This window comes from Spea bombifrons, chromosome 5, assembly GCF_027358695.1.
Source record: "Spea bombifrons isolate aSpeBom1 chromosome 5, aSpeBom1.2.pri, whole genome shotgun sequence".
Classification (NCBI taxonomy): Eukaryota; Metazoa; Chordata; class Amphibia; order Anura; family Pelobatidae; genus Spea; species Spea bombifrons.
Window position 1 is genome coordinate 16,825,797 of NC_071091.1, and position 23,012 is coordinate 16,848,808.

General features: G+C 38.3%; 1 protein-coding gene across 2 annotated transcripts in view; it reads left to right on the forward strand.

Moving 5' to 3' along the window:
* LOC128496678 (probable acyl-CoA dehydrogenase 6) overlaps nt 1-23,012 on the forward strand; it is a 56,179-nt gene that overhangs the window by 2,668 nt on the left and 30,499 nt on the right. For both annotated transcript variants that reach the window (XM_053466427.1, XM_053466428.1), the window contains one exon: nt 18,502-18,622. In XM_053466427.1, coding sequence (XP_053322402.1) covers nt 18,502-18,622 — 121 coding nt within the window. The remainder of the gene's footprint in view (nt 1-18,501; nt 18,623-23,012) is intronic.

Here is a 23,012-nt window from a genome sequence, read left to right on the forward strand (position 1 = left end):
GCATGAACATTTAAAGGGACCACACAGCTATCATATGTATAAAACTGCATATGATGGCTGGAGTGTCCCTTTAAGGTTATACAGTTTTCAGTTCAGTAGATATCTAATTGTGCTACTATTACAGCTGTTAAGTGCACTTTATTTAAATTCCTGTATATGTCCTACTGATATTTACATGCTCATTCCTGTATATAGCCTACTGATGACATGGCACCAAAATTTTACATCATGAAGCATGCATCTGATATTTAGAGACAGGTAACAAATGACTCCTTCGTATTTTGTAATCATCAAACAGACAAAACTTTCCTTGTATTATTCTAATAGATGTGGGGCTCAGCTGGGAGAATCCTATGATAATTTTATAGGGAATAGCTCGGTACAAGGAAAATACTTGGCAGTTTCTATTCATTCGAAATAATCTGAACAGTTTAGGCACCCATTAGGTTGCAATCTCACATGTGAAAAAGTAGGCAGATTAGATGGATCGAATGTCTGTCGTTATGGGCCAAATTTTTTTTTGTAAAATGCAGCCAAACCTTAAGGCAGTCTTTGTACCAGAAGAATTCCCATTAAATAAGTTGTAACGTGCACACTGTACTCTGTGGCAGAGCTGAAGAAAAGCAGTTGTTGGCTTCCTCTCCATTTTAGTGGTCCAAGAACCTTTTCAGGGAACACTCTAATATTATTAATAGTAAAATGGACTTTGGAGTCAATTTTGGATTGACCACAGTGTATTTCATGGCATACAAATACATGTAAGCATTCCTTTTTATCTAGAGTTGGAAAATAAGACATCTATACTTAGATACGTGTTCCTTTAATATATAAGGGCTAAACTTCTATTAAGTCTCCTTCTATGTAGCATATTATCTGAGAGACAGCAGAAGATCTAATTCGGCAAAGAGGTCACCGCCATCACACGTATCAAATTTCTGAAGTTATAAAGGCAGTGTTTCATCATTGTTATTAAATTCTCCTACAACTTCATCAAAATAGTGCTCTGCCTTATCTAACACTGCCTGATTCATATTGGTTATTATTAGCTAGAGACCTTCATATTACCTTTCATTTTTGATCATTCTGCCCTGCATGCCTTTTCTATTTGGAAGGTATAAAACAGTTCAAGTCTTAAAGGGAACATTCTGAGTTGTATCTACTATTCCCATAATCATTGCATATTAATTAATGTGTACAATGGATTTACTAATCGTCATGGTAATTTGAGAGTATAAACATTTTTTCAACATCATCAGAGCCCATAGTATTATCACAAAATCTAAGCAATATAGCTGGGTTCTGATAAAGAGATTATTAAACCAATTGATAAATTGGGCAGCATAGTGATCTTGGGTAAGGATTATCTTAACAACACGCTGGTTTATATGTTATCTCTGAATCGTGCTGCATCATATGTGTAGGAACTGAGATCTATTCTTCAGTCATAATTCACATTATCCTCATGTCTTGGGACCAGAAGTATTTCAGATAAGGGGTCATTTCGGATAATGGATGAGTCTTCTCACCTGTGTTTGCTCTGTTGTTCAGCCCTCCCGACCTCTGTTGATCAGGCTTCTCCAGATCGCTTCTGGTCCGAAAAAGGGAGCAGAAGTTCTCTGGGGAAGCCTGAACAACGGAACGGAAGCGCTCCGAGACTGCAGGGAGAAGCCTCAACAACGTAGTGGACAGCAGGCAGAAGCTGAAAAGGAGCGGGAGAAAGGATCTACTGACTACAGGAGAGAGATCTCTTCCCTGCAAGCCCCCCCCAGTCCTGAATACACTTTATCTGAAAAAAAAAAATTTGGATAAGGGATACTCTACCTGTACACTATCCACACCCATTTGAATTCTGCATTTCCCCACGCTCAGTTACAGACTACTTGGTTAGCAGCGTATTGATCTTTAGCATCATATCCATTTTAGCTCCCATTCTGGCTTATTACCGAGTTGTTACATTGTACATCAATTTTACAGCCAAGTCCTATGATGGTATCACTGGGCTGTGTGCCAGAAATTTTTATATACCTCTTCTAAACTAAGCCACTGTGATTGACAGCTAGATTGAAGCAAACTTCACTTTCTGAATCATTGAAAACAATAAATGATACAGTGGAACCAGAAAAGGTAGTTTGCTGGCTCTTCTGTATCATTTATTTCTTCACGGTTAACCTCTTAGTGGCGGCATTTACCGTTTGAGATGTTTATTATTAATTTCATTTCTTGGCTGGTGTAATAAAGGCTATAATTTAGCATCGAGAGTTGCCACATAATTTTCAAGTAATTCTGATAACAACCTTTTTGTTTTCTAAATGTGAAAATCATGCCAAAATGGTGGAGCACCAACAGTCTTTAATATAAAGAACATATATATCACTTTCCTAAATGCTAATATTTCAAGATTCTGTATTCTTTGTAAATCAATTTGTATTAGCTTTATGTTTATAGTATCGGCATCAATGGTCTTGACTTCCTCTAAGTAGCAGCCCTTGTGAGAGGGTGAGAAGGGAGTTGAGTTAAAAGCAGGGGCAGCATAACCTGTGAATTATGTCTTGGCGCCATCCGTAAATGAACACTGTTTTAGTAACATGACCCCTTACTTTGAAAGCAAATATCCTCAAAAGAATTACAGAATTGAAAAAAACCCTGAAGCTATAGCTATTGTAGTTGAAATAAATAAGTTTAACCATGGTTAAACCTAAGTAGGTGTAGACCCTTCAGTTTGTAAATATTCCAAAATGTTTTTACTGCTTCTCGATTTTTAACCCATTGAGTCCCCTTAGGATGTACCTGTATGTCCTTACTTTGTTGCAGCGGCAGGGACATCTTCCCTTCCGGTGGGTAGTATTGCTGACAACCACTGGAAGTTCACTTGAGGACAGGCACTGCTCCCCCTTGCTGGCTGATTGCAATTATTGGAGCCCTGCTTGCTGATCACATTGTAACACACAAGTAACATTGTAACACACAAGCTTTTGTTACAAAAACCAAAGAAAGTTAATATTATGGCAGATTTGGCCAGAAATTTGCTTGTAAAAGTACATCCTCTGTCATGAAGGAGTTATTTTGCATTCTTTAAAATGGAAGTAAATGAATGACTTACCTTATGGAGAAACTGCATCTCCAGAGCTGCAGAAGAATAGCTTATCTGTGGTCCTGTGATTCGCAAAAAAACAATGCTTGGCACATTATAAAGGTGGCATGAGAATTAACATCATACTACCACCCATCAACAACATAAGGTACATAGGAAGGCTTCTGTAATCACCCCACCCCCCATCTTACAGTAAACAAAGTATGATGTCTTCACTATTGTTTGCTATTTAACCCCTTCGAGACAAAGGCTGATTTTACTTTTTGTACCCTTTGTGACAATGGCCTTTTTAACATTTCTGCGCTGCTCGTGTTTAGCTGTAATTTTCTTCTTTCCCGTTTACTGAACCCACACACATTAGATATTGTTTTTTTCAGGACAAGAAGGGCTTTCTTTAGATGACATTGTTTTGATTGTATCATATTATTTACTATTAAAAAAATTATAAAATATGGTGAAAAATTTAGAAAAAAATGACTGTTTCTAACTTTTAGTTGAAAAATCTTTTACTCATCTATAAAAGGTAATGAAAAAACCTGCTAAATAGATTCTACTATTTGTCCTGAGTTTAGAAATACCCAATGTTTTTATGTTTTTTTGCTTTTTTCTACCCATTATGGGGCAATAAGTACAGGTAGCGTTTTGCTATTTCAAAGCCATTTTTTCCAAATCTGGTAATTCTTCCCCCCTTGTGCCATTTCGGGTATCTTTGAACCCGGCCAATGCAATTTACCCCATCAAGTCATATATTTTTGAAAACTAGACAGCCCAGGGTATTCCAAATGCTAGTATTTTAACTCTTTCCATGCACCATATCTACCACCAGTCTTTGTCAAACTTTATGGTAGTCATTTTTTTGCATTTGTTTTGTCATACACATTTTACTTCAGGTATGAATTAAAATGTTCTCGTTTATGTCACTATCACAAAACACCCCAATATGTGTTCAGCAACATCTCCTGAGTACAGCGGTACCTCACATGAATGATTTTGCCTGGCTGTTTGGGGGCAAAAGGGCCACATTTGGGGCATGCGCTTTTTTCAATGTTGAACTTTGGCATTTGGGGATCCACTGCCCATGCCCTATTTGGTACATCTTTGAGCCGTGCCATTTCAGTGTGCCCAATAAACCCATATATTTTTGAAAACTAGACACCCCAGGGTATTTCAAATGCTAGTATTTTAACTCTTTCCATGCACCATATCTACCACCAGTCTTTGTCAAACTTTGTGGTAGTCATTTGTTTGCATTTGGTTTTCCACACACATTTTAATTCAGGTATGAATTAAAATGTTCTCGTATATGTCACTATCACAAAACACCCCAATATGTGTTCAGCAACATCTCCTGAGTACAGCGATACCTCACATGAATGATTTTGCCTGGCTGTTTTCGGGCAAAAGGGCCACATTTGGGGCATGCGCTTTTTTCAATGTTGAACTTTGGCATTTGGGATCCACTGCCCATGCCCTATTTGGTACATCTTTGAGCCGGGCCATTTCAGTGTGCCCAACAAAACCATATATTTTTCAAAACTAGACACCACAGGGTATTTTAAATGCTGGTATTTTAACTCTTTGCATGCACACATTTTACCACCAGCATTTTTTCAAAGTTTGCAGTAATATTTTTGTGTGTGTATTTTTCCCACACACACCTACTTTATGTATGAATTTACAGCTCCTGGTATATGCCGCTGTCACACGACACCCCATAATGTGTTCAGCAACATCTCCTGAGTGCAGTGATACCCCACATGCATGGGTTTGTCATTTTTTGGGGGAACTAAAAGGCCACATTTGGTACGTGTGCATTTTTCTAATTGGAAATTAGATGTGTGGCCATCCTTCCCCCAGTGTTAATTGGGACGTTGTTGAACCTGGCCCATTCAATTTACCCCATCAAATCATACATTTTTTAAAAGTAGACACCCCACGGGCATTTAATATGCCAGTATTTTAACTCTTTCCATGCGAGAATTGTTTTAAGCTAATATGCTAATTTTTTTTTTATTATTATTATTTTTTTAAAAAAATTTAACATTTTTTTTCAACTTGGAGGTTCCCCTGATAGTGACATCAGTGGGAAATGATTTTTACATTTTACTGTTTTTTTTATATTTTTTTCTAATTATTATTAATTTTATTTTATTTTTTAATTTATTTTTACTAATCACACTGTGATTAGAAAGCTGGGCTCCATTGACTTGCATGGTGAATGCAGTACCTGTATTCAACCTGCAAGTGGAGCCAAAGTTCTCTAGATGGTCTGGACCATCTAGCGAACTTTTAAAATTTGTGGTTCCTGTTACAGGACGGCGGCCATCTTCCTTGATGGCGAAGATTGCCGGCAGCTGCGGCTGTGACCGCTCTCCGGAGCGGTCACAGCCCATCAAAAGGTTAGTGTTTGGTGTCGCTGGATGCCTCCTGATCGAGGCATTCCAGCGACACCATTTAAGTTTAGGAGGCGATCGTCGATCGCCTCCTAAACGCTTTTAAAACGGGCGTCCGCCGCCATACAAAGTATGGCGGATGTTGACGCCCCGTGGAGGGGCCAGAGATGGCCCCTTCGTGCCGATCGCGGCGTTGCTGAATGCCTCGAGGTCGAGGCATTCAGCAACGCTTTTTGGGTGCAGAAAGCGATAGTAGATCGCTTTCTGCACCCGTTTAAAGACGTGCCGGTCCTGGCACGTCAATTGTCGTAAAGCACATGCTTTTCCGTGCCGTGCCAGGACCGGCAATTGTCATTAAGGGGTTAATAGTGCTATCTGAAGATCTGTAATGGATCCAGTATTATGTTTTAACTAACTGTTGGACTTGCCATATAGTTCTACGAAATAATATTTCCAAGACAACTGTAGCAGAAAGAAATATCTGTCTATTTTGCGTTAACTGGGATTTCTCTCCAAACCACTCATCGTATTTACATACTTAGAGAATGTACAGAACCACCAAACAGGTATAATAAAGGTTGTGTGAAAAGACGAGGATGAGTGTTCCTTTAAAGTAGTAATACTAGACTCTCACTGTTATTTTTATTTTTCATTTTTGGCACACACACACATATTGCTCAATGCTATTTTGCTTATACATTGACCCATAAATATACCGGTAATTTAAAATTAAGGGTTTTAGAACATTGTATCTCAGATTACATTTTTTTTTTGTATTCTTTTAGTTCCATGACATTTCCATTTTTCTGTTAATGCTTGGATTCATTTAGATAATGATTTCTTTTTCTGTAGATCTTTTTAACTGTCTGATACAGCAGTGAAACATTAGTTTGATTGAATATCTTTATTTTAAGAGAAAAACCCATATTGATTTTTTGGGGCAACAAACTATGTTAGGTTTTAGTAAAAGCTCATTTTGAAGTGTTATAGACATTGATGCTTCAGAAAGTCTATCCTGTATGGAAATGGATGAAAATATATGAGTCTAGGTGGGAAATAGAAAACACAAAGCATTGTCTCTTTTACCCAACAGAAAAATCTTAATATTGTTAGATTTTAAAAATCTCGTAACAAGACAACCAGACAAAAGAGACATACTCAATAACCCAGTAATGTTTTATGTTTCAATTCACTGGCCGTAACATGCATTATGAAGGCGTAATCGCGATGTCTTTCTCTTTGAGTGACTGAAATTTTCAGGTCTTGTATGAACTTATATAATGTATACCTCTCTTCTAGTATCCATACTTTTCCAGTGTTCTTCTTTAAGACCTAAACCTCTCTGCCCATCCTTTTCTTTTCTGATGCCCCTCTTTTATAGAAGCTTTGAACGATTGCTGGGTGTTCGTGCATCAGTTTTCTGCAGCCCCAATGTCTATAAACTGCAGTCAATGCGTGTCAGGATATACTGCATGTAAATACAATATATAATTCTTCTTTTTAATGCCTTACTTGATTGCGTAAATCAATGCGTGACAAAGTCTTGTAAAAGCCCTGTCCCCAGCCATACCACTAAACAGAAGTGTCCCTTTTTGGCCATTTCAGATATCGGGTGCTATGACTACCCCCATATCCCTTGTGTCACTTGCCAGCCCCGAGTCTGTAGGTACTTCTTACGTGCAGACCAATCACCTATAAACTGTGTCCCCACTGTCTTGAGCACTGCTAAAATGTCAATGTTGACACTGTGAAACGCCCGAGCCATGCCAGACTCCTCATCCAAGCGTCTGAGCGGGCCCGGCTTAATATATAGATAAATTGGTGAGATGACCTTCAAGAACCTCTCCGCAATAACAATTCCTTATGCAGGGCCAACTTTTCGCTTCTTGCAGAAAAAGGTCACTGGGGTTGGTTCTTCATTTTCCTAAGTGAATTCGGACTGGGAATTCATCCGATTCATCTTTAGGCGGGTGAAGCTTTTATTATTTATTTTATTTTTATTTTTTTTTTAGACCCTGAAATCGATGGGTCCTTTTACAAAATAATAAAGTGAAGTATATAGCTGTTCCCGTTCAGTGCTGATGTCCCTTGCAGAAAAAAGGTTTACAGTATTTCAAATCCATGCATGAAAAGTTAGAGGCTGCTAGAGCTACAATATTCATGACAAAAAAAACTATGTTTCAGATAAATAAATGTAATAAATAATGTTAGCTTTTAGCAAAAATTGCCATCAGCTGGTTTTTATAGTGCCTGCTTCGGTCGTACGTCATTTTCCTGATGCTCAAAATGATAGGCTTTGGTATAGTGGAGAATAAAAGAAGGTCCGCAGCGGTGGTATGTTAAGCTTAGATAAAGGGATATGACTCATATTGGAAGCATTGCTGAAGTTCCCTGTGATTCTAGTGGAATTTCCTGTCTAATAATAAAAGTAATTGGACAGCAAACAATAGAAATATGCTATATTTATCGGTCGCACCTACTCTAGCAATATCTGCAGGAGAGCCTGTCTTGGAGAACCTATGAAGTGCAGGGACCTTTGGGATTCAGGAGATGATCATTTTGCAACTATAAGGTCACATACCCTTTTAGTGTTTGCAGTTATTTATAGTAAATGTTTTTATAAAACCTAGTTGCTTGTTTTGATCAGTTTTAGAATAATTAAACAGATACATCCAATTGAAACAAATCTCAAGCATTAATGATCAAGTTAGGTTCATAGACTGACATACTTAAAATCTGTATATAAGTAGAAAAGGTTACCGAAATACCTGGGAACTAGCCATAAGTGGCAGGGAACGAGCATGAGCAAAATGTCACTCCCATGCCCAGAGAAGAAGGAAAGTAACCGAGAGACCCAGGGAAGGAACTATTCACCCGAAGATTCCAAGGCAAGCCCAGAGGGTTCCTGGGAATGGCCACAATCAAGATAATTGGAAATAGAAGTTTTTTAGGCAAAAAAACAGCACTACTGTCACAAAGAACCATAATAAATATATTAAGATGTTGTCCAAGCAAGCTGCCTCATGGATTGATTGTATTGATCCAACCAAAATGTCTTTAGTTCCAATATTTGAAGGACAATATTAATACTTAGAATTTCACGTGGGACAACATAAATGTGAAATAGAGGAGATCAGTTTAACATTTGCAGATTAAAGATAACAGTAAGTTATATTTCCAGGCTGCCAAATTGACCCAGGAACTCGAGGCAAAAGAGGCAGCTGTCTCAGGCCCAGGCTTAACTTAGGGGCCACATTGTTTATCTTTTGGGCCACCTAAACAGCTGCCAGGTGTTTGACTGATGTACCTGGATGCACACTCGGTTTATTGGATGGTCTGTGTTATAATAAGTTAAGGAGAAATAATTATGAATCTGAATGTCTGACAAGGAGTGGTATATTTAAAAGTCTGTAATGTCCAAATACAAATATTCCATACAATAATCATTTAAACACAATATAATACAATAAAATCTACCACACACAAGTATATTATAGAATGATGAATATAGAATATGATGAATATAGAATATGAAACAGAAGTATGCATATAGAGAATATGTTTAGTGAAATTATTTTTCCAGTAATCTTCCTCATGTCTTACAAATGCTACTAAAATAGCTTCAGATGTTTGTAGAGTCTAAGGCTACTTGCCATAAAAGCAAGGTGACCATAACATGTGAAAATATGCTAAATTAAAATGAGCATCTGTATAACACTTTTTCGAACATAATGTGTTCACACTGTTATCTTTTAACAACCATGAAGTTTGATGTAATTGTAAAACACTTCATATTACACAGTATTCCTACAATTAAGATCAGAAATATTCTAATGTGACATGTTACTTGTGGTCACCAAAATGCCCTCAAACTGTCCATCCATTTTCTATCAAGGCCATCCTTCTAATTAGTTTAAACTTTATTTTTTGAACCAGGGAAGAATGTACCTGAAATTCTATGCGACCAGGGGGCGTAACTAGAAACCACAGGGACCTGGTGCAAAACTCGCCCCCCTGACTTCCCAAAGAAACATGTCCCACAGTGCTAGCTTTGCCCCATACTGCTTGTGAGTGCTATTCCTGTCCCCAAGCAGCTTGTTCGTGCGATCTTTTGTCCCGAAAGAGATTGCCAGTGCCCCCAAACAGCCTGTCTGTGCCATCTTTGCATTGGTTTGTCAGTGTCCCCAAACAGCTTGTTTGTGCCATCTTTTATCCTGAGATTGCCAGTGCCCCCAAACAACCTGCCATCTTTGCCCCAAAACAGGTTGCCAGTGCAAACAGCTTTCCTGTGCCCCTGTCCACACCACTTACCTGTAAGAGTGGGCTCTTTCTCTTCCTCCCTGCCGTGTGCAGACTGATCCAGCATACAGGTAGTGATGTCAGACACAGCATGCAGGGGAGAGTATGAGAGATCATACGATCAGAGGATCAATACAGTCTCCGTGCCAATAGCTGCAGGTATTACACAACTCCATACATATGAGTTGTATTCATAAAAACAAAAATCGGTTCCTTAGTTCTTCATTGATTTGTCCATTCGCTTTTATTTCTGCTACCCCGCATCTTTGTAGTAATAAAACCTTTAAGAAAAAATATGTCCATCTTGAATTTTGCGGCATCCATAATGCATTGAAGGTTATATCACCATAGATACTAATGAAATGGTCCAAGGAGCAGGAACATTCTATTGGTTTGTGAGGTGATGACTATCTTTCAAGCAGTTAACCTTTTATACTTATCCCCTATTGTAGTTTCTTGTTTTATATTTATATTTAGTACTTTCTCATAGTTTTATAAAATATGTTCATAGTAATTGTTTCTGATTAGATTTTTTGTAGTTGTTGTATTACAACACTGAAGAAAATGCTTTAATGTAGATATATCTTAATTTTAATATTTTTACTCGTCCCCTGTTCCTTGTTAATCACTAGGATTTACTGAAGCTTGAATGGACATATGTTACTTTCTGCCATATCAGATCTGCAAGACATTTTGCGTGTTATAATCCAAATCTTACCCAAATGAAATTATAATATTTTCCATTGATTAGATGCAGATCACCTTCTGGACATTAACAAAGTCAGAAAACACAGTGGTATTCTAGGTTGTAAGCTCATTAGAGCACGTCTGTCTTCGCCTTTTGTTTCTGTAAGTCCAAATTGTTGTTATGTGATGTGGTACTTGTTATATTCTATTCACTGCAGAATATGATGGCGCTATATAAATCAATAAATAATATTCAGTCACAGTTGATAACTTTTTATTGACTCCTCAAAAGACACAAGTGTAACATGTTTGGCCTTAAAAAAAAAACAGGTAGAACTTAACAAAAACTTTAAAATGTGTTAAAAACATCCAAGGAATACAACAGACACCGGCTTACCGTCTGTTTATTTCGTAAGATTTTTGTGTGCAGCCAGATGAATATGATATGATGGACCCTGACATTATCTCTCGAAGAAACAAAGTCAAGAATGTGGAAAATGCCAAATAGGATCGACTAAACAGAAAATAAGATTACATATTCAGCTGATCCTCCAGGTTCTGCAAGTGGTCTTGAAAAGCTTTTGCTGTGATATGTATTAATCCTGTCTGCTTCATCTCACCTTCAAATGTTGGTGACATTATAAAAAATATTAAAGGCATGCGAGCATGGACATTTTTATTATCCTATTTACCGTTTAAGCACATCATAAAGTACCATAAAATCATTCATATAGCAATGCCTATCATAGTTTGGAAACAAAAAATAAATTTGTGGGATTTATTCACTAAATTGCCAGTTTTGATTTTGAACTTTAAGGACCCTGTGCTATGCATAATTAATGTAATAATTTCAAACTATAACAAAAATGTTACTGACAGATTCTGACAGTTTACTGACAGATTCTAAACTTTAACCATTTTAATGGCCTGGTGGATTTTCTTAAAAGTGATAGTCAAGCAACCTAGAGGAAATTGATGTGTTAAGAATGTAACTCAAATTTCATACACACGTCATATAATTTTGCATGGACGCAGGCTTGCCGCCTGCCAGAAGATGGCAAAACTGGGCCTATTGCTTGTGTATGAGCAGCACATACCTGGGAGCTCTCCGGGTTTGACCTGGAGATTGCCGGTTGAGCGCTGCTTCTCCGGGTTTACGGGATCGGGGTCTTGACACACCCCGCTCCCGGCTCATTTTTTTCTTTACATGGGGGTGTTTCCCGCTGCCGTCAGTGGGAACGGCGCTGACGTCAGTGTGCAGTCCTGGCTGCGTCCCGCAAGGGAAGGCTCCGGGTAGCCGGAGCCGAGACCTTCCCAGGTATGTATGTATGTGCAGAATACCCAGGATGGAACGCAGGATGGTGACTGGAATGTTAAAGGGACAGTTTAATGTCCCTAACACCCCCTTTAAACTGTACTTTAATATGTATTCTTCAAAACGAAAAAAGGACTTTCCTTACCTAGAAGCTGCAGCCTTGTTTCTGCATCCGCCCTTCTTCTGAGATTTCTTGCCATTGATTTGCTGCTTGACATTGAAATCGATGGGAGTGCTTGTCGTGCATGCACACAGGGCCAGCATTTGTCGAGCCAGCACCGGGGCTGACTGGTAGTAAAATGCATTAAAGTGCATAGGATGGAGTGAGTGTCCCTTTAAATCATTGCAAATATAACAATGTAAATATAAAAACATCCTATCATTATAATCAGCCATTAATAATTGTATCAAATCATATTTCCAGGAAATGATTCAAGATGAATTAACAATCCCATGTGAGCACCTTTCTTCCTGTTAATCTTAATCCTTATGTCCGGCATGATTTTTCCTATTTGCCATTTTGCATTTTCCCATTAAATATTTTAAAATGATGATCTCTTTCCTTTACTGTCGATCCTAATATAACACACTTAATCACTCATTTCTAAGAAACGAGAAAGAAACAAAGACAATGAAACAGACGTTATTAGTAGAATGATACTTATATGTACTCACCAAAGTCAAAATTAGTAGAAATCAAAAAATATAACGCTTACCTTCCAACATTCTTGCCACCATTGCAAATCTTACCCTTCTAGTGTTAGAAACTCGTAAGGTTTCCTTAAAACCCCAGGTATATGTACTAATGTAGAAATATATTCTACCAACGTAGATATACATTTTAGGAAACTTATGGCATACCTCCCAACTCTTGCGGAACTCACCAATACAAGCAATTGCACTTTACATCGCGCTTGCATCGCCACTTCATTTTTCTCAGCACAGTCATGCTTGCTGTGCGCCCCCTCGCAGCTGTGCTCAAGGCGAGTACCGCTCTCCCCTCACCCATCCTCCACCCCTGCAAAGCGGGACAGAGTCCCAAGATCGGGACTGTCCTACTCAAATCGGCACAGTTAGGGGGCATGTTTTAGTATAGAGGCAGTGGCACAGAATGTTTATAATTTTACTAAATATGTGTTAGTTTGCTCTTAACATGTTGATGTAGCCAATCAGTAGCCAACCGAACCCCTGCTGAACCGTTGCTGGAACTCACGGGTGTTGAACAGAATCCCTTCATGCATTCGCAGGAGGAACCATATAAAAATTTTAAGGGACCACTCAGCTATCATATGCATTAAAGTGTATATGGTTGCTAGAATGTCCCTTTAACAATTAACTCGTCATAGCTGTCTACTTTTGTTCTAATTGCCTGCATCCAGCTCACAAAATTACTGATTGCAAGCTCTAGCAGCCTTACAAGCTCATTGTGTTTTGAGCCGTTTCTTCTTTGTGTTTTGCTGAAAATGTGTTGTTCTGAAAAAATTTAGACCCTTTGAGGATAATCCTCCAATTTGGAATTAGTGAAACACGGGCTTAGAATCCTGTACAAGCATAATTGGATAAATGTTTTAGTGATGAAACCACCCGCTAGAGCTGCTTTGAGTGATAGCTATGTTTCTTTCTTTTAATCTGTTTTTAACTATAGACAAATTACATTTACATTTCTCCCAGTAACGCTATGTAATGATTAAGCCGCATGCTCCTCAGACAGGATGGGGTTTCATAGTGTCCCGTTTAGCCCTGTTGAAAATATCGTGGAATGATAAGGCATATTTGCATCGCTTTGTGCAAAGTTGTGCAGATAAAAGTGTTGCAGATGATAAATGTTGGTACCCAAATAAAAAATGACCGGTCCTTTAGTGGGTAAATCTGTATACACCTAAACAGACAAGAGTAGGAAGGAGACTGAAACATACAATTCAGGCTTATTAATAAAACTCTTAACACAGGGGTCTCCAGCTGTATCTATAATGAAAGCTATGTATGATTAGGCTCCTTATTGTGACTTTTTCAGTGCTAAAGTAGACTAATAAAACAGATCACACGAAACTCGTGGCGGATATTTTTCTATTTATCTGCCTGAACAGGGTCGACCCGTTTGGCCACCAGAATAACATCAACTTATCACCTGGTTCTTAATTCTACTTCCCAGACATAATGCAGGGTCAATGAAAAAGCCAGGAGGTCACTAGGATGGAATGCTATAGAGAACAACATGATTTACAATGGAGTTATGAAGGTACAGAGGTACTGAAGAGTATTTCTCTGTATATAGTATATATAATTAAAAAAAATTAGAGACAGATTGATGTTGTAAATTAGATTTATTTATTTAATATATAATAATTCATACACTAAATAAATAAAGTGGTATTAGACTGGAGGAAAGCAAATTTAATTTCACATCTAAGATGTATGAATGAGTAGGAGTAGCTGAGGTTTACTGGTAGTCGTGCAGGGTTAAGAACAAGATTTTACTATTTTATTAGTACAATATCCATAAAACAGCTGTATATTTTAAATAATAATAAAAGGCTCAAAAAGCACTAGAAGAACAAGTGCACTGATTACAAAGGTAGGAAATGCAGGACTTTTGTTGCCCAGGATTTAATGATTTCAAGATAACACCTGATGGGTGCCTACAATTTTCAGCAATTATTTTAAGTGAATAGAAAGCTACTAGTAAGAGCAGTACTTTAGCTCCAAATCAGGCTTGTTTTGTTTGCGATATCATTTATCAATAACTCGTGTTCTATTTTCATTTTCAGGAAAGGATGTTCAAGTCAAGGTGCTTGCTTGCTTTGTACAAAAGCTGTGGAAATACAATTGGATTTGTGTTGTACTACCTGAGAATTATGTGGACAGATAGTGTTTTTTATATATATATTTACTTTTTTCCTGATGTTGAGTAAAAACCATACCAGGTTTGATCCAGAGTCTGTGGGTGAAGCCTTGCTTTCCAAGGTCTCTGGGGTAGTTTCACCATTCTCTGGGCAGGGAAGCAATGTTTGGTGGCACCCACTAACAATACCTTACACAGGGTAATACGTGAACACCTGAATCCTCTGGGTCGCGGGAGCGGGGTCCTGGCACACCCCACTCCCTGCCCATTTCCCCCTTACAGAGGGACTGCCCGCGGCATCAGCGGGACCACCCAATGACATCAGTTATGCGCCTGACTAGCCCCCACTGCCAGCTAGCTCTACCACTCATAAAGCTAACTCCCAGAAGAGGGACAGCTTTGTGTAGCCTACCTTGGGAGGTTCCCTGATTCAAATATAATGCAGTTATAGCCTAAAGTGATTATAAAGAAGAAAGAGTGAGAAATCTGAAATTGAATTATGTGGGGAAGCTACAGTTGGAGTGTGAGATATACATGTACACTATGTGTATTCATACTTAATATGTATTGTATTCTATGCATTTATGTGTTGCGTATTGTAAGTACATATTTATTACTGAGTCTGTGTCACAATTCATTTTAGCTGCAGAGGAACTGAAGTAATAGACAGAAGAGCTTTGGGATCTAATTGTAACGTGGGAAGATTATAGATTAGACAATGTATAGGAGCATATTACATCGTATTGAGCTGAAGTTGCCTTTAGGCCAACAAGCTTAGAACATTTTGGTGTCAAACATTTTATTTTATTCTGTAATGCAGGCAAATCTTCTGCTGGTCTAACAACCTCTGTACCTTTTTGTCATTGATTCATTTAACTGCTGCTTGCACCGTTATAGTATTTAGAATACATGCATTTATTAAAACTGTGTTTTGTTTGTCAATAAAAACCATTGTTTATTGTTTATTTAGTTTGACCACGGGAGCTGAGATGAGCGTCAGCTTGTGGCAGAGCCACCATTTTCTTTTCGTTATAATCTCTCCCTTCTCCTTCCGCCATCCTTACGGGGTTATTTCTATTCTTTTAACTTCTAGTAGATCACAAGCTTAACCCGTTAGAGACCCCCTATGTTTTTTCATCAGCTTCTCAAGATGTATTCATATATAATACAGATATTTATACACTGAATAAATAAAGTGGTATTAGACTGGGAGGAAAGCTAAGATGTAGGGATGAGTAGAAGTAGTTGAGGGTTAATCATCCGGGGTTGAAGAGCAAGTAATAATCAACATAACCCGCTCCACTGCTAAATATTGATCCCTGTCTAGAAGTTTATTCTTTATTTTGACCACTGCCTAAAATAAATGTACTGGCAAAATATGCTTCCTTCTAATGCCACAATATACTGCAGTAGCGGTCAGACATATAATGGTACCGACATATTGTTTTTGATGTAAATTTATAGGTGGCAAATTGAAAGCACCAAAGACCATAAGGACATATGATCCGTACCATTAGAGTTCACAGACTATATACCGTATTTGCTCGATTATAAGACGAGGTTTTTTCCAGAGCAAATGCTCTGAAAAATACCCCTTGTCTTATAATCAGGGTCGTCTTATAATCAGACCTCAAATAGGTCTGATTATGAGACTTAGATCCAGATCCCCCGCAGCGATGCAGAGGACCTGGATCCTCCTGTGTTAACCCCCCCGCCCCCCCAACTTACCGGTGCTTCTGAGTCCCCGGTGCTTAGTCCGGGCTGCGTGTAGAGCTCTACGCGATACAAACGCGTAGAGCTCTACACGCTTCCCGGACTAAGCACTGGGGACCCAGATGCAGGGGACCTGCATCCTCCTGTGTTATGCCCCCCCCCCTCCAACTTACCGGTGCTTCTGAGTCCCCGGTGCTTAGTCCGGGCAGCGTGTAGAGCTCTACGCGATTCGCGTGGAGCTCTACATGCTGCCCGGACTAAGCACCTGGGGCTCAGATGCAGGGGACCTGGACCCTCCTGTGTTATGCGCCCCCCCAACTCAGAAGCACTGGTAAGTTTGGAGGAGGGAGTGTTAAATGGGGGGTGTAAGGCATTTCTGGAGGCAGAGTGCTCTGTGAAATGCCTTTTAACCCCTTTAATGCCACTATGCCTCCTGAAATGCCTTAAACCTCCCTATATGCCACTCTTCCCCATAAAATGCCTTTTAACCCTCTAAGTGCCAGAGTGGCATATAGGGTTAAAAGGCATATCATGGGGCACAGTGGCATATAGGGTTAAAAGGCATATTATGGGGCACTGTGGCATTTAGAGGGTTAAAAGGCATATCATGGGGCACAGTGGCATATAGGGGGTATAAGGCACTTCTGGGGCAGGTTGGAAAATTCTGGGGCAGGTTGGAAAATAGAAGGAAATAAAACCAAAATATTTTTCTCAAGCATAGCTTTTATTAAAAAAATAGTTTAAATGAATTAACATTTACTGGTAAAACTTTTTTCCTATAGGGTCGTCTTATATTCAGGCTTTTTCTTTTTTTCCTAAATTAATATTAAGATTTGGGGGGTCGTCTTATAATCAGGGTCGTCTTATAATCGAGCAAATACGGTATATTTTTTATTATTCAATTTCAACAACAAGCAAAGAAGTCAAATCTTTTTGTTGAATTTTTACTGGAGTGTTTTTTTTTTTTTGTTTTTTTTTTTTTACACAAACACAGTGATCCCGGGGATATATTAATATGACGTAAATAGGGGCTGCTGTGTTTATGTTGATTATTACACTTTGAACATAACAGAGAATTGAATTTATATCGAATAATCTCTGACGACATACATTTTCCCATGTGCAGGGCAGCTTTTGTTTCATACTGATTATTTTGCTGGAGCTTTATCAGATAAAGGGCCGTATAATGAAAAGCAAAATTGTAAATGTGAAACAATCAACATGAAATTTAAAAAATGCTTCCGCTGATTGTCCCTAACGGTGCTTTTTCTTTTATTTCCTCATTACAAATTCTTTGTTTGTATTCTCAATGACATGTTAGGGGACCTTATGTTGAAGTTGTGCGTGTAAGGGCGTAACATATTTTAACAACTATGTATATATTCATTTCTAAATGAATATCACATGGCAGTGTTTGGGGAAAAAACACCGCAAACTAAAAACAGCCATTAAGGTGTCTTTGTAGACGCCAACCTTGCCGTAAAGCAATTGTCTGTGAAGATCTCTGTGGGATGTCGTCTTCTCTGAGAAATGCTCCAAATCATACTTGCTTCATGCACTCTGAACCTTGGTCCATTGCAATTACCTTCCGTTGTAGTAATAGAATTTCTTCAGCAATAAGAGGATAGAAAGGGCATTACTGTAATAGGATGTCACGGTGATTAAAATAGACATAAAAAAGAGAATGTGCATGATCTAAGTTTCCTTGTGTACCACTTGTTTAGTGCATCACTGATAATTCTCAGAGATAATTGTCCGTCAGGCTCAACGAAGGACAATTAAATATATGTACCTTATACAGACAATATACAGACAATATACTTCTTAAAGCCTTATAGTGGACACTGATGATCATGTATGTGCACTGCATACCACCTAAAAGAAGGAAACAAATATATTCACATAGAATTCCAGACACATGGACAGTGCCATAAAGGCTGTTCATGGCATTAATTATCTAAAATATATGGAATAATATATAAATATATATAGCTGCAAAGGGGGGACCAACTCCATATTAATGTCTATGTATTTAGAATAAGGATGTCATAGAAGTCCGTGTTGGTGTAATGGTCAGGTGTCCCAATATTTATGGCTATATATTGTATGATAAAGGAATTGAAATAATGTGTGTGGTGTCTAATCTCATTTTATTTTGTAGATTATAGACACTGAAATTAACCCTTATGTGGAGCAATGGGAAGAAGCTGAACAGTTTCCAGCACACCATGTCTTCAAGATACTTGGCCAGGCTGGGATTTTAGGCGTGAGTAAACCGACAGGTAAGACGTGACCTCGCTTTTCAGTGATTTCCAGCATAGATCACACAATTGGAGACGTGTCACTTAATGTTATAAATATAAAAACATATATACCATATGTTTAGAGACAGGCAATCGTACACCTACCATGTATAGACTTTAAGTGAGAAGCTCTCTGTCTATGAGCATCCTGATGATGTTCACTGAGTGGAACAACTGCATGTATTTAGACACAATGATAAACACACAAATGCTTATAACGCATAAATACAGTTACAGCATGATTTCAGAATTCCGGTTGTCTGTGAACACTTCACAGCCAGGGAAAAAAACACAGTGGCATCATCAATTCTTTATGTTACAGAAAGTGGCTTGAAAGCTGTTACAGATGTGTTTCAGGTAAAAAAAAATATAATTATATTAGTATTATAGGGTTCTTTGCAGGCTACGTGTAGACTTAATTGTAGGCTTATCAGAAGCCATATTCTTTTTCTTTTGTAAGTACACAATAGAAACTTAAATGAAAGAAAATGGTATACTACACTATGCGAGGTATGTTTTAAGAAAAAAAAAACCTAAAACATATGTTTCTGGTGATAGCTTCTCTGCAAAATAAGTCTTTAAGAGCTTTGAGCTGTTTTAAGTCTTTCTATAATACCAAAGTTATCTTATCCATACCACATGTGTTATAACCCTTTTACCCAGCTCATATGTAAGAGTTTTTTCAAACTATGGGATCACTAACTAGTAAGGCACAGGAGCATTGGATTATACAGCATCTGATACCAGAGCTTCTACAAAAAGTTTACATTTCTCTTATTTACAGAGAGCATAAATACTGTACATCTCCAACATGTGTTCTATATTCAGTACTCATGCACCCCATATGTACACTAAACACCCCCTGAATGCATTGCACATCCCCTAAACACACATGATTGTATAGGACTTTTTACCTATGTATTGAATTGTGATTAAACATTATTATTATAATACTCCACCTAATTGGGCACTGTATTAGCTAAAAAAACGATATCTTTTGTTGAGAAATGGCCAGCAGCAGGAATATAAACCCAGTTGTCCGGACTGTTGGAGGCTATGCCTACCCAGCCATCATATGTCATATGACAGCTTTAAGTTCATGTGGTGTCCCCCTTGCATATTTGGTCCACTGCCTACCCCCACCTATTTTCCAAGCAAATAGCAAACTGCCCTCTGTTTACGCTCGCATCGCCGATGCCGGTGAACGTCTGCACAATGCGCCTAGACAATCTCCCGTGCCGGCACTCCCCCCGTGGGAAGCGCTGGCAGGGGAGGCTGTCTCAGGGTATCGGAGAGTAGGATGCAGGTCCCCTGCAGCGTTGCGGGGGATCTGTATCCTAACCCTGCTGCCTGCCTGGTGCCGAATATAGGCCGCACTTTCCCCCCAGCTTTAAGTCTTTAAAGTGGGGGTGCGGCCTTTTTTCGGGCAAATACGGTACTTACTGTTAATTAGCTTAAGTGTTGGCTTGGTGAATCCTGCAGTCGAGGGTCTGTTGAGACACCATTGATTCACACTGATTGCTACACATACACCGAATAGTACATGCTGTTACTGATTGTTGAAAGTTTAATCCAAATATCCAGATTAGTCAACTGCTGTTACCAATATGAATAGTGCAGAAATGATTCTAAGGCCCTAGAAATATTGCTGGAACACAGAAGTCTCACAAACCCAGTTATATTCTAGAACCCATCTGCTGATGGTTTAGAAAATGCTGACAAGGCTAAGTGTGCATCGGATTACAGATGAAAGAGGATCACACGCAGGGCAGAATCCTAAATAGAATGATAAGCAGGATTGAAATCACTCTTGTCTCCAAAACATTTTTGGAAGAAAATCTAAATCTATCTATCTAGTCTCATTTTCTAACTATACGAAATGAACTTCAGTGTATCTTAAAAAATGTAGGGGCTGAACTGTCCCTTTAATCAAAAAGTCAAATTATATGTCTGCCCTCTGTTCAGTATTTTACACGTGTTACCAAAATGCATACAGCATAGCATGTTATTTACAAATATTTGGATCACAAGTTTGGGGTCACTTAGCCGTGGAAAGCAAGGAAATTTCTAGCTGTAGCATAATTGCAAAAGGGTTTTCTAATGATCAATTAGCCTTTTAAACTTAAACTTGGATCAGCCAAAGCAGGAACACAGGAGTGATGGGAGTGATAAAGGGCCTCTGTATGTCTATGAAGATATTCCATTAAAAAACAGCCGTTTTCAGCTACAGTAGTCATTTACAACATTAACACCGTCTGTGATGTATTTCTGATCCATTTCATGTTATTTTAATAGAACAATTTGCTTTTCTTTCAAAAACAAGGCAATTTTTAAGTGACTCCAAACTTTTGACCGCTGGTGTATATATAACCACATTTGCTACTATGTGTAGATGTTTGTCAGAAACCATCACTATGTGATCTATACATAAAGACGGGTGTAATTTAAGGTTGCAATTATTACACTAATGTTAAGTACATTTTTATGTTATGTTTTATTTGAATGTTTTGGTTTATATTTTTAATATTGAAGATATTATTTGTTTCAGTGTTAGAAATGTATGTTGCGCCGACGCATTTTCTAAATGTGCTGTAAACACATGTTTAGTTCAGTTAAGTAACTTCATGCTGGTGACATAAAATGCTGTCTGAAAATGATTTCCCAGACACAGCTTCCTAAATTATAGTGATCTATGTAACAGAGCGCTTTAAATTGGTCTTTAACTGCTCCTTTATATAGTCCTATAAAAAGCTCAAATGCCATTTTCCCCATTGATCTCATATATGAAAGTGGGTTACCAAAGCTGCACACTCACCCAGAAACTCTGTAGGGTTTATGACCTTTTTCATTTTTAATGTCTTGGTGCAGTTTCCATCATGGAGACAAAATAATGAGTCTTCTTCTTAATGTTGTATATGATGTCATGTGAAGTTTTATATACATAAATACTCTGATGTCAAAACAATCCTAGTTTGAATTCCAGGCAGAGACATGTAAGTAAGGACATAAGGCACTGGAACAAATTAAGAGCCGGGAAAATCTGCCTCCATAGCGATAAATGTATATGTAAAATCTATGACTCTGCATGTGCCCCAAATAGCAAAGCTGTGAAAAAAGCCCGCAATAGCTTCTGAAATGATGAAAATAAGTACTAGAATCTGTAATTCAAAGTTTGCAAGCTTATGCATGTCATTTAATTCAGTTTTTCATGGTAACTGATTAGTATTTGTGTGACCTTACAATACTTGTCCTTCATTTTATTTTATTTTGTATAATATGGTCATACCTGCTTCTTGAGATCAGCGAAGGACTTCATGGTAGAGAATTTCCCATAGGGAGGACAGTAAATGCGGATATATATGTAACCGCTTTACAGCTGGATGTGTCACAGCTCTTCTGTGGTCACTGCCTTGGCGAGATTGGGGTTCTTTAACTGATGGAGATATCTCCATCTGGTTAGAAACATAGAATATAGGTTTTATAATTCCCCAACCAGGGCCTTTAAAATATTAGTGACAGTCAGATGCAAGATTAGATACCCATGTGTATTAATGCCAGCAGTAGTAAAAGAGTTATAACATGTAAAGTAGTAATAAACACAATACCCCTCCCAAACAACCCCAACCCTCTCTCCAGCAATGGTAGGAGCACGATGGATTAGGTTGTACCTAAATGTAAGTGTAGAAAGTTCTTCTTAAGGCTTGCATGCAGTCTTCCTGTAAGACAGGGGGTGTATAAGGACAATAGTATCAGGACAATGGCTGGCCTACCACTCACAGGCGGGGGCTGGAGCAGAACCTAGTGACGCATTGAAGCAGAACACTGGGATATGATATCATATTCTGAGGCACAGCTTCAGTAACTCGTGTGGAGGCCGTTTGGGAGCATGTTTCACTTGCTCCAGCTTCTCCAAGGGTCTCCAATATCATATAGTCCGGATTCACTTTGGTCCTAGCTAAGAGCTTTGCTACTATGTTACTTTCCTCTCATGCACTGACCTCTAACCTCCATGTTTAAGTCTATGGGATGGTAGACATTGACTCCGCAACCGATTGGCCTCAGCCAGTTATAATGTATATATACCGTATATATATATATATATAATACATGAGTGTTCCTTTAACGAAATTCTGACTTGCATACATGAATAGCTCAGCAAAATATGCATTGAAAAAATGCTTTGATGCTTTTTTGGCGTATCTTGTTCTTGCCTATCTATGTTCTGTTATTTTTTTCATATAAAAAGATAATTTACAAAATGAGCGCAGGTTCCTGTTAATGTTGTTAACGTAATGGACACTAAGCTTGTTGACGGTAAAAAAAAAAAAAAAAAATTCTACATAAATGTTATAGCGTTCCAAACTGTGTC